The 13505-nt window shown below is 42.8% G+C and overlaps 1 protein-coding gene across 1 annotated transcript in view; it reads left to right on the top strand.

Moving 5' to 3' along the window:
- The window catches only part of LOC124116085, a 57111-nt gene that overhangs the window by 43258 nt on the left and 348 nt on the right, over positions 1–13505 (top strand). Inside the window, exon 18 of the mRNA XM_046477299.2 lies at positions 7994–13505. This exon is cut by the window's right edge and continues 348 nt beyond it. Coding sequence (XP_046333255.2) covers positions 7994–13135 — 5142 coding nt within the window. The 3' untranslated portion in view covers positions 13136–13505. The remainder of the gene's footprint in view (positions 1–7993) is intronic.

Raw genomic sequence — 13505 nt, 5'->3', positions numbered from 1 at the left:
ACACGGGAAGGGTAAAATACTGCTGGTAGAAAATGAAAGCAGTACAGTGAAAAGTAAAAAACAACTGCACAAAACAAAGCATTAAGCACTTCTTTCCATATTTTTCCACGTGGAAGACCCGGGTTCGATTCCCGACATGGGTACAATGTGTGAAGCTCATTTCTGGTGTCCCCCGCGGTGATATTGCGGGAATATTGCTAAAAGCGGCGTTAAACCATACTCACTCACTCACACTCTTTCCATATTTTTCCACGCCGAGGACCTGGGTTCGATTCCCAACATAAGTACAAGGGTACATAAGTGTGAAGCCCATTTCTGGTGTCCTCAGCTGTGATATTGCTGGAATATTGCTGAAAGCGGTGTAAAACCATACTAAATTTTTCCTTGTAAAGTTGTCATTTTCATAAATCTGATCCTGTAATTTTATGGTCATACACATTGTGTATGTTTAGAAAGTGACATACACATATTGTAATTACAGAAACCCAAACTGAGTATCTGACATGGTTTGTACCAGCTCCACAGCAGAACTCACTTGACTTCCCTTTCAAGTCCTCATTCTGCTTCTTTGTATCATATTTAAACCACACACTTCAACCGTCGGGAGCAACATACTGTAGCATCTCGGGGAACTTGCTGTGTTCTTCTTCCACCTGGAGGAACATGGTGTTCTTGTACCACCTGGAGGAATGTGGTGTGTTCTTGTACCACCTGGAGGGTCATGCCATGTTCTTGTACCATCTGGAGGAACATGCCATGTTCTTGTAAATTCTGGAGGAACATGCCATGTTCTTGTACCACCTGGAGGAACGTGGTGTTATTGTACCATCTGGAGGGACATGGTGTTCTGGTACCATCTGGAGGGACATGGTGTTCTTGTACCATCTGGAGGAATGTGGTGTGTTCTTGTACCATCTGGGGGGACATGGTGTTCTGGTACCATCTGGAGGGACATGGTGTTCTTGTACCATCTGGAGGAATGTGGTGTGTTCTTGTACCATCTGGAGGGACATGGTGTTCTTGTACCATCTGGAGGGACATGGTGTTCTGGTACCATCTGGAGGAACATGCAGTTTAGCAAATGCTAGGGCGACTTCAAAACCTTTAGCCTGCTGAATTGTTTCAGCATAAGGCGCTGTAAAGAGGGTGGTCGATTTAATAAAGTTGGTGCTTCATTAAACAAGCATTTTCAATCATACCAAGGTATGATACCAAAATTTGTAAATTTTCTTGAACTCACATGAATTAGTTATTAAACGTTAACGTGTCCTTTGACTGTGTATTGAGAGCATTAGGTAAACCCTGCTTACATCAAATCAGAAACAGTTGTAAAAGAACTTGAAGCTGGAAATATGTTTTCTTGAGTATTATGAGGGGAGGGATGTCAGGCGTCCCCAGTTGTAAATGAGACGTTATGAAGAAATTGTTTCAATCAAGAAAGAGCAGTGTAAATTTATTTAGCATTGTCATTTAAACTGAGCCCAAAGGAAGATATAACGGTGAATTAGTCCATGGTATTTTTCGTAACATAATGGAGATATGATACACTGGATGTTTGGGATGTGGATTTGCAGGCAGCAACCTATGATTGTGGGTTTGAATCCCAGTTCGCCCCGATTATGTTTCTAGGTTTGTCAGCACCATAGCCGTGCTTGTGGGTTTCACCAAAGTGGTAAACGTCCGAGACCTGCATCACTTCGGGCTTTCCTCCCACATTAAGCTGACACGCCGTGATATAACTTGAATACTGTTAAAAGTGGCGTTAAACCCAACTCGCTCACACACTGTGTTACGTTCACCAATAAAGGGGAAACGTACAGAACAGAGGCTACACATGGTTAGAGGCGAAATTTTATATCCTGTCGAAACTGTCCGAGATGCAAACTGATCACTTGTTTGCAGCAAACTCTCATGAAAATCAGATCTTTACCTCCAATATGATACATCTCTGCTCGAGGTTCTGAGGACACTTCCATGGAAGGCCATATCACTGAGTGAACTTTGACTGCCCGATCTAAATGTGTTGTCTTTGAACCAATCATATGTCAGCTTTCTTATATGATTCCACGTCATTTCTTTACCGCTTCGATTCGGGAAATGGCGATTTAAGCAAAAGAAAACACACACAAAGTCAAATATTCTGGTAACTCGCCTTTGGATGTAGATGCCATGGCATTATGTTCAGGTTTGAAAGGGGTCTAGGGCCTATATTGATGAAGAGCAAGAGGTAAGGATTTTTACCGAATACTCTGTGCTTGTAGAACTGATTACAGTGGGAATCAAGTGGTCACAATGGTTTTGGGGGGCGGGGGGGGGACACGGGTGGCCCAGTCGTCTAAGGCGCCGCGATTCACTGTGCAGAGTTGCGTCCCTTGGGCACGCCAGAAACCTATGATTGTGGGTTCGAATCCCAGTTCGCCCCGATTATGTTTCTAGGTTTGTCAGCACCATACCTGTGCTCGTGGGTTTCACCAAAGTGGTAAACGTCTGAGACCTGCATCACTTCTGGCTTTCCTCCCACATTAAGCTGACACGCCGCGATATGACTAGAATACTGTTAAAAGCGGTGTTAAACAAAACTCACTCACTCGCAATGGTCGGTATCACTCAGGAAATGTGTAGTGGTAATGATTTCTAGGCCTTTTCAAAATGGAAGTGATTGGTCTGCTTCTGTTTTAGCAAGAATTTGCAAACAAGCTTCTAGTTGCTGTTCAAGGTCGTTTTTATACAGATATGTATCCAACAGTAAGTTGTTATACAAATATTTACCTCTTGTAAGGCTCAGACGAGTCCAAATTTACTACCCGGGTACCCGACCCCCTATTACCCGACCCTACCCGGGTATCCACTGTAGGTCTCAAGAGATGGGAACACAATGTCTAATTGGGAATAGTTTAACTGTAGCCCTTGCAAAAACTGTTTAGATACATGTATGAAACCAGAGTCCGTAGAGATATATGGTCTCTTATGAAACGATCAAATCATGCGTACACAGAAGTTGACTGAAGCTTTATCTTTACTCAAACATATACAAGTCAAAAGGAATGTGTGCATCATCAGAAAGAAATGCGAACATTAGCGACTTGTAGTGTAACCACTGAGCTATAGTGAGTTTTTATCATTAAACAATATGTCACGTGACTAACCACAGTCCAGGTAGTACTGTGGGTATCCGGGTCCTACTCAGTACCCACCCGACCCGAGTGCCTGAGTTACCCGTCCCAGCCCTAACCTCTTGATTAAAGTCTTGTTGTGTGTCACGTTAGTATCCCTTTACTAGGACTGTGCTGGGTACTTGGGTACTCGGTATGGGAGGTCCTCAGTAGGACCCGGTACCCACAAGACTGCCTGGACCTGTGGTTAGCAGGCCTCAAAGTTTACATTTTTACCAAGTAGCCATATGGCTACAAGCATTTTTTCCAGGTAGCCAGTGGTAAAATCAAGAAGTCAAGCCAATACTGTAGGTAGCCAAAAACATTTGAAATTATCTTTATCAAATAACTATTATAATATGTACAAGTTACAGCACTAGTCTTGAAATTGTATCTTAATGGAAACTACTTGAATTATTTTACTTGTGACTTGAACAATGATGCAATTTATGTTACTAGATTATATAGGTATATCCTTGCTTATCTAGTGAGCATTGTCAACTAAAACAAGGTACTAATTACATTAATTTTTATGTATCTTGTTCATTGTCGACTTTAGAAGGTATTATTCGCAAGTACAATTATTAGCAGATGTTTTCCAAGATGAGCTGTTGTTTATTTTTGTGTCTACAGATGTGTATCAATAGAATTTAGTCATCACAAGATATTTTTCTAGGTAGTCATTTGGCTACTTATGAATTTTAGACAGTAGACAAATTGGGTCGCATTGGCTACCGTTTTAGGTCGCATTGGCTACCGTTTTAGTCGCAACTTTGAGCCCCGCGGTTAGTCAGGAGATACATTGTTTAACGACAATAACAATAAAACCACATGGTTATACTACAAGTCGCAAATAATGGCATTTCTTTCTAACTATGCATGCATTCCTTCTGCTTTTTTTACTGTTTGAGTAAAGATAACGCTTCAGTCAACTGATCAGATCGTTTTATACGTGTACTGGTACTGGTAAAACAATTGTCAATCAGACTTTACAATCCTGTAGGGTAACCTATGTGTGTATGATTCCTAAGGATACCCAATGTAATTCCAAGAAACTCCATATGTTCAGTTTCACACTGAGAATGTCAAGTGTATCATGTCCGTTCCAAAGAACTTTCAAATACCGGTACTCGATAACACTCGCAAATTTGAAATTTTTCTTCTGGTCTGATAAAACTGACAGACCAACCATTATTCCAAAACAGGTTGGTAGAATTCAGACAGACGATTTCGGTTGTACTGGTTAGAGAAGCCAAGTGAAGACATTGTCTGGATGCGATATACCGCATACTCTGCTCCATATGACCAACTTCTAAATCAACCCGTAGCTAATGTTTATAAGGGATCGCCACAAAGACCGAAAATTTAAATGACAGTTCTTCTGTCTTTGTGGATACTATGGATTTATTTTACAGAAGAGGTATATAATTGCATCGTAACTATTATCAAAAATGTTATGTTTCATCTTCTTGATTTCTGAAGGCACACTTTACTTGTGTATGGTTTTTATAAGCACCCTCCTTTGTCAATTTTCTAAGCACGTGGGGCGCTTATTACTGCAAATATGGTACTGCTTATACTTTTAACTTCCATCAGACTCAAACCTTATTTTCTCATGCTCAATCTCTATCAATATTGTGATGTCAAGACAACATGAATGGGCGACAAGTTCTAAGTTGTCATGGAAACCAGGAAGAGGAGGAAGAAGACAGATGGATATAGGTATCTTAGCAGTCTTAGGAATCAGAAGTGTTGATTATAAAAGGGGGCACGGGTGGCCCAGTTGTCTAAGGTGCCGCAATTTTATGTGCAGAGTTGCATCCCTTGTGCCTGCCTGAGAAACGGTCTATGATTTGAATAACAGATGTGCCCTGGTTATGATCTAGGTTTGTCATAACTACAACTGGGTATACCTGTACACGAGGCCTTCAAGTGGTAAATGTCTTGGACCTACATCAGTTGAGTCTTTCCCCAAACATCAAGTGGTATGACTGATCCCCAACCATCAAGTGGTATGACTGATCCCCAAACATCAAGTGGTATGACTGATCCCCAACCATCAAGTGGTATCACTGATCCCCAACCATCAAGTGGTATGACTGATCCCCAAACATCAAGTGGTATGACTGATCCCCAAACATCAAGTGGTATCACTGATCCCCAACCGTCAAGTGGTATGACTGATCCCCAACCGTCAAGTGGTATGACTGATCCCCAACCATCAAGTGGTATGACTGATCCCCAAACATCAAGTGGTATCACTGATCCCCAAACATCAAGTGGTATGACTGATCCCCAAACATCAAGTGGTATGACTGATCCCAAAACATCAAGTGGTATCACTGATCCCCAAACATCAAGTGGTATGACTGATCCCCAACCATCAAGTGGTATCACTGATCCCCAACCATCAAGTGGTATGACTGATCCCCAAACATCAAGTGGTATGACTGATCCCAAAACATCAAGTGGTATGACTGATCCCCAAACATCAAGTGGTATGACTGATCCCCAACCATCAAGTGGTATCACTGATCCCCAACCATCAAGTGGTATGACTGATCCCCAAACATCAAGTGGTATGACTGATCCCCAAACATCAAGTGGTATCACTGATCCCCAACCGTCAAGTGGTATGACTGATCCCCAACCGTCAAGTGGTATGACTGATCCCCAAACATCAAGTGGTATGACTGATCCCAAAACATCAAGTGGTATCACTGATCCCCAAACATCAAGTGGTATGACTGATCCCCAAATATCAAGTGGTATGACTGATCCCCAAACATCAAGTGGTATGACTGATCCCCAAACATCCAAGCGGTATGACTGATCCCCAACAATCAAGTGGTATGACTGATCCCAAAACATCAAGTGGTATGACTGATCCCCAAACATCAAGTGGTATCACTGATCCCCAAACATCAAGTGGTATGACTGATCCCCAAACATCCAAGCGGTATCACTGAGGGATGTCCTAAGATCTTTGTTTAGCGGAAATGAGAACTAAGTTCTGATTTTAATTTGTTTAGCGGAAGCGAAAACTAAGATCTAACTTTAATTAGATTGATTAAAGCGGTATCGCTGATCCCCAAACATCAAGTGGTATCACTGATCCCCAAACATCAAGTCGTATCACTGATCCCCAAACATCAAGTGGTATCACTGATCACCAAACATCAAGTGGTATCACTGATCCCCAAACATCAAGTGGTATCACTGATCCCCAAACATCAAGTGGTATCACTGATCCCCAAACATCAAGTGGTATGACTGAACTACTTTCAAAGTCGTGTAAACCAAACTTACAAACCTACTCAATCTGATTAAAATAACAATCTGTAATGGGATGTCCTAAGATCTTTGTTTAGCGGAAATGAGAACTAAGTTCTGATTTTAATTTGTTTAGCGGAAGCGAGAACTAAGATTTAACTTTAATTAGATTGATTAAAATAATGAAATTGTATGCCCATTTTCTTTTTTATAATATATAAATTACTACAGATTCCTGCGGCATAATTAAAATACTGAACGTATAATGTTAAGGGTCATGAATTTTTTGGGCGATATCTTTTTCTAGTGAAGACTGAGCACATAATTTCTTAAAATTTCCCCCCAAATATTCATGACCCCTAACCTTTTTAGGTTCAGTATACACGCCTCAACATGACAAGGGAGTGTCACCCATCACACAGGCTCTCATGTTGGGTGATATCTCGGCAAGGTTCATGCCGCGATGTTTGTAGACTGGTTGCCCCTGTGTGTGGACTGAAACAGCATGTGAGTGTACTTTACTAGCATGAGCATGGTACTACATGAAAGCCATGAAACAGTAATCCTTAAGTTGTTATCTATCTTCACCCCCAGGGTCCACTTGCACAAAGCCATCTTGGCGCTATGACGATCGTAACTCCCATACTTTAACGTATTGTCGTATTGTCGTAGTGCTGAGGTTTCTTTGTGCAAATGGGCCCAGGCATTGGTCAGTTCATTATTCCTGAAGTCAAGCTTAAATTGCACATTTTTTACATATTCCTTGATGGGTATCTGAGTTAGGGTTATCTATTTTGGGGTATCCCGTGTTGTGGGTTTTCGGACGCTTAAGAAACATTCGTAGTTTTCTCACTAGTCCCAAGAGCTGTAAAACATCTCACTCGACTTTATCTTAAAAACAAGCCTTCATCTGATTATTTACAATGTCTGTGTGACGCGACGCCCCACATTACAGCGTGAGAAATCCCAATAAACATGGCCATCCGAAAACGTATGATGTCGGAAAACCAATGATCAGATGATACTTTGTGAACCAATGTAAGGAACCAGAATACAGTTGTAACATTTGTTTAGACATGTGTGTTTTTAAGGATTTATTCAATTTTTTGAAATCATTACCATTTTTTCTCTGAAACAAGTAGCGGAACAATTTGATCTGTTTACAACCCTTCTTCTGGATGTCCAGCAGGTCCATCGAAAACTTTATTTGGGGGTAAAACCTGAGGACAAAGTATATTTTTCCAATATTTTCAGAACAAATATTTTTTTAATCTATTTTTAAATCACAGGTCGTACCAACATGTGGTAATCAGTGTTCCAATATAAGGCATGGAAGTCAAGGATTTTTGTCACATCTCTAATGTTAAAAGTTTAAAGGGGTCCTTAGATTCAAATACATTACCAGACGACCCCAAGGACCAGGACACTTAATTTTGAACACATGTAATGATTGTTACAGTCTGCCAAGTGTAATATAATGCTGACCTATTTAAGTTGGAAACTGACCATAGTAGGAGTGTCATGTCTTGGCTGGGAGTGTCTTTCTCAAGCTGGTTTTGTGGTTCTAGCCCAATCTGATATGTTTTCAGGAAACCTGCACCTTCTGCAGCAGAAAGCTGATGTTCCTCTTCAAGAAGGATGACCCCATGAAGGATTCTGATGGCGACGGCATCCCTGACCACCTGGACAAAGATGACGATAATGATGGCATCCCTGATCACCTTGATGGAGATGATGACGGAAATGGTATCCCTGACGATAAGCAGGTTGATTCAGATGGTGACGGTATCCCGGACTTCCTTGATGAGGATGATGACAATGATGGCATCCCTGATCACCTTGATGACCAGATAAATGTAGACTCTGATGGTGACGGTATTCCAGATTATCTTGATGATGATGATGATAATGACGGTATTCCTGACCATCTTGACAAGGATGATAATGGCGATGGTGTCCCTGATGACAAAGAGCCGGACGCTGATGGTGACGGTATTCCAGATTATCTCGATGATGATGACGACAATGACGGCATCCCTGACCATCTTGATAATGATGATGATGGTGATGGCATCCCTGACGATGAGGAAATTGATACTGATGGTGATGGCATCCCAGATCATTTAGATGACGATGATGATGGTGACGGAATTCCCGATCACTTAGACAATGATGATGACGGTGATGGTATACCAGATCACAAAGAGTTAGATACTGATGGCGATGGCATCCCTGATTATCTTGATGATGATGACGACAATGACGGCATCCCTGACCATCTTGATAATGATAGTGATGGTGATGGCATCCCAGACGATGAGGAAATTGACACTGACGGTGATGGCATCCCAGATCATTTAGATGACGATGATGATGGTGACGGAATTCCCGATCACTTAGACAATGATGATGATGGTGATGGTATTCCAGATCACAAAGAGTTAGATACTGATGGTGATGGCATCCCTGATTATCTTGATGATGACGATGATAATGACGGCATCCCAGATCATTTAGATGATGATGATGATGGGGATGGCATCCCAGATAGTCAGGAGGTTGACACCGATGGCGATGGAATTCCAGACTACCTGGATGATGATGATGACAATGATGGAATTCCAGATTATTTGGATGATGACGATGATGGTGATGGCATCCCTGATTCTCAAGAACTTGACACAGATGGTGATGGTATTCCAGACTATCTTGATGACGATGATGACAATGACGGCATCCCTGATTACCTTGATGATGACGATGATGGGGATGGTATTCCAGATAGCCAGGAAGTGGACACGGATGGTGATGGAATTCCTGACTACCTTGATGACGATGATGACAATGATGGAATACCGGATCATCTTGATGACGATGATGATGGAGATGGGATTCCTGATAGTGAAGAAATTGACACAGACGGGGATGGAATTCCTGACTATCTTGATGATGACGACGACAATGATGGTATCCCAGATCATTTGGATGATGATGATGATGGTGATGGCATTCCTGATCGTTTCGAGAGGGATACGGATGGCGACGGGATTCCAGATTATCTTGATGATGATGATGATAACGATGGGATCCCTGATTACCTTGATGATGATGATGATGGGGATGGAATTCCTGACAGCGAAGAGTTAGATACTGATGGAGATGGCATCCCAGATGACATTGACGACGACGATGACAATGATGGTATACCAGACTATTTGGATGATGACGATGATGGCGATGGCATCCCTGATCATCAAGAGGTTGACACAGATGGAGATGGCATCCCAGACTATCTTGACGACGATGATGACAATGATGGTATCCCTGACCATCTTGATAATGATGATGATGGTGATGGCATCCCTGACGACCAGGAAATTGACACTGATGGTGATGGGATTCCAGATTACTTGGACCTGGATGACGATGGTGATGGGATTCCAGATCATTTGGATAAAGATGATGATGGCGATGGCATTCCTGATGACAAGGATCAAGATACAGATGGAGATGGTATACCAGACTACCTGGATGATGATGATGACAACGATGGCATCCCTGATCATTTGGACAATGATGATGATGGTGATGGTATACCAGACAACCAGGAACTCGATTCAGATGGGGATGGAATCCCAGATCATTTAGATGATGATGATGACAATGACGGGATACCAGATGAGCTTGATGATGATGATGACGGTGATGGAATTCCTGACTGGCAAGAAGTTGATACTGATGGCGATGGTGTTCCAGACTACCTAGATGATGATGACGATGGTGATGGAATTCCAGATAGTGAGGACAACGATGATAATGGCAATGGCATCCCAGATGACCAAGAGGGTGATTCAGATGGAGATGGTATTCCTGACTACTTGGATGATGATGATGACAATGATGGCATCCCAGATGTTGAGGAGGGTGACACAGACGGGGATGGAATTCCAGACTATCTTGATGATGATGATGATGGTGATGGCATCCCGGACTGGCAAGAAAAGGATACAGATGGGGATGGTGTTCCTGATTATCTTGATGACGATGATGACGGAAATGGTATTCCAGACTATCAAGAAGTAGATTCAGACAATGATGGGATCCCAGACTATTTGGATGATGACGATGACAATGATGGAATTCCTGATCACTTGGATGAAGATGATGACGGAGACGGTATACCAGACTATCAAGAGGTTGACACCGATGGTGACGGTATTCCAGATTATCTTGATGACGACGATGACAATGATGGTATACCAGATGATGAAGACGATGATGATGATGGTGATGGAATTCCTGATCATTTAGCTATTGACACTGATGGTGACGGTATTCCTGATCATCTCGATGATGATGATGATAATGATGGCATCCCAGACCACCTAGACAATGATGACAATGGCAATGGTATTCCTGATGACCAAGAGTTAGACACAGATGGTGACGGTATCCCAGACTACCTGGATGATGACGATGACAATGATGGAATCCCTGATCATCTTGATGATGACGACGATGGTGATGGCATCCCTGATTCTCAAGAACTTGATACAGATGGTGATGGGATCCCAGACTATCTTGATGATGATGATGACAATGATGGTATTCCTGATGCTCTTGATGAAGATTCAGATGGTGATGGAATACCTGACTACCAAGAAATTGATACGGATGGTGATGGAATTCCTGACTTTTTGGATGATGACGATGATAATGATGGTATCCCTGATCATCTTGACGATGATGATGATGGTGATGGTGTCAAGGACGAAGATCAAATTGATACAGATGGAGATGGAATTCCTGATCATTTGGATGACGATGATGATGGTGACGGAATCCCTGACCACTTGGACAAGGATGATGATGGCGACGGTATCCCTGACGACCAGGAGAGGGACACAGATGGGGACGGTATCCCAGACTACCTAGACGATGATGATGATAATGATGGAATCCCCGATGATGAAGACGAGGATCAAGATGGGGATGGAATTCCTGATGAACTTGAGCAGGACACAGATGGAGATGGAATTGTAGATTTTTTCGATGATGATGATGATAATGATGGAATACCTGATGTCAGTGATACAGATGCCAATGGCAATGGAATCCCTGACTTCATGGAGAAGGACAGTGATGGAGATGGTATTCCAGATTATATTGATGACGATGATGACAATGATGGCATCCCTGATGTTTTGGATAATGATGATGATGGTGATGGCATTCCTGATGATAAGGAAGACTTTGACGGGGATGGGATCCCTGACTACATGGACCTGGATGCCGATGGTGATGGCATCCCGGACAAACTCCCTGATCAGGATGGTGATGGTATCCCTGACCATCTTGATGATGATGATGACAATGATGGCATCCCAGATGACAAGGAAGATGCTGATGGTGATGGGATTCCTGACTACTTGGACGAGGATGCCGATGGTGATGGCATACCAGACAGAGAGGTTGACACCGATGGAGATGGTATTCCTGACTACCTGGACGATGATGATGACAATGATGGAATTCCCGACAGACTTGATGACGACGATGATGGGGATGGCATCCCTGATAGTGAGGAGAAGAAGCAATGTGAGAAGGATGGATGTAAACTGGACCCTAAGAAACGGCTGAAGAGGAAGAAGAAAGGAGGAAGTCAGTCGGAGAGCAGCCTCTTTTCCCAGATGGCCAGTTCCTTGTTGGGCATGTTTGATGGAGAGGATGACAAGGAAGGGGCCAAGGAAGAACCCGCACAGAAATATTCTCCAATCAAACAGAAGGCCCATGAAGAGAAGTATGACATTGTTGAACTACTGTCTGAAAGATTCTTTGGAGCGGAATTTAAAAATGACAATGACGACAATAATGACAAAGAGAAGAAACCTGCCAAGGATGTTGAGGTAGATGAAGATGTTAAAGCAAAACTGGCTAAAAAGAAAGCCCAGATGCAAGTGCTTCAGAATGCCAGAATGAAGCAACTGGCCGCAGAAAAGAAGCTTCCTCAGGTTGTCCGAGCTAAGCAGCAGGCTCAGCAGGTGGAGAGACTCAAGCAGCAAGCAGTAAGGGAGGCATCAATAAGGAAGATGAAGGCTGCCAAAGCTCAAGAGCAAGGTCAGGGAAAACAACAAGTTCAAGGTAAAGGTAAGAAACAGTATGCAGGCCAAGGAACACCACCAGTAAAAACTGAAACCAAGAAGCAGACACAAGCACCTGTTAAACCAGTTCAAGCTCAACAAGGACAAGGGCAAAGTAAACCAAATATTAAAACTCAGGACAAACAGCCAAAACAACAGCCAAAGCAACAGCCAAAGCAACCGCCCAAACAACAGCCAACACAACCACCTAAACAACAACCAAAGCAACAACCAAAACAACAGCCTACACAACCGCCAAAACAACAGCCAAAGCAACAACCAAAACAACAGCCTACACAACCACCAAAACAACAGGCTGTTCCACAGGGAAAACCAGCTCAAGGTAAAGCCAAGCCTCAAGGTCAAGCCAAGCCCCAAGGTCAAGCCAAGCCCCAAGGTCAAGCCAAGCCTCAAGGTCAAGCCAAACCTCAAGGTCAAGCCAAGCCCCAAGGTCAAGCCAAGCCTCAAGGTCAAGCCAAGCCCCAAGGTCAAGCCAAGCCTCAAGGTCAAGCCAAGCATCAGCCCCAGCCACAACAGGCAGCCACAAAAGCAAAGCGGCCACATGCGTAATAAAGTATGGAACACCGTGTAGAGCTATGAATGCGCCGAGAGTCTGGAGTTGTTCTACAAACACATTCCCTCTTTCCAGTCAAACTCCGATCCCTTGCTACATTCTTGTCCAAGATTAGAACAGCTAGGGATGACAGATCCGTTTAATTGATCTCAGTTGATACCATGAATGAAGATCACATGATGCCTCCTCAAGAAAGCACCGTTGAGCTGCAATAGCATCATACTGAATAAGAAAAACAAAGAAGAAAGATGCCGCCTTGAATTTAGTGAAGAAAGTGAAATAAGTGCAGCCTTTCAAAATTTCACTCCATCCCTAGAGGCTCAGGGATGACAATCAGTAATGGCTGTGCAATCCTGAGTGGGTTGT

The sequence above is a fragment of the Haliotis rufescens genome, unplaced genomic scaffold (assembly GCF_023055435.1).
Source record: "Haliotis rufescens isolate VD_foot unplaced genomic scaffold, xgHalRufe1.0.p SCAF_23, whole genome shotgun sequence".
NCBI classification, from domain to species: domain Eukaryota; kingdom Metazoa; phylum Mollusca; class Gastropoda; order Lepetellida; family Haliotidae; genus Haliotis; species Haliotis rufescens.
This window is presented reverse-complemented; position numbering and strand designations above follow the sequence as displayed.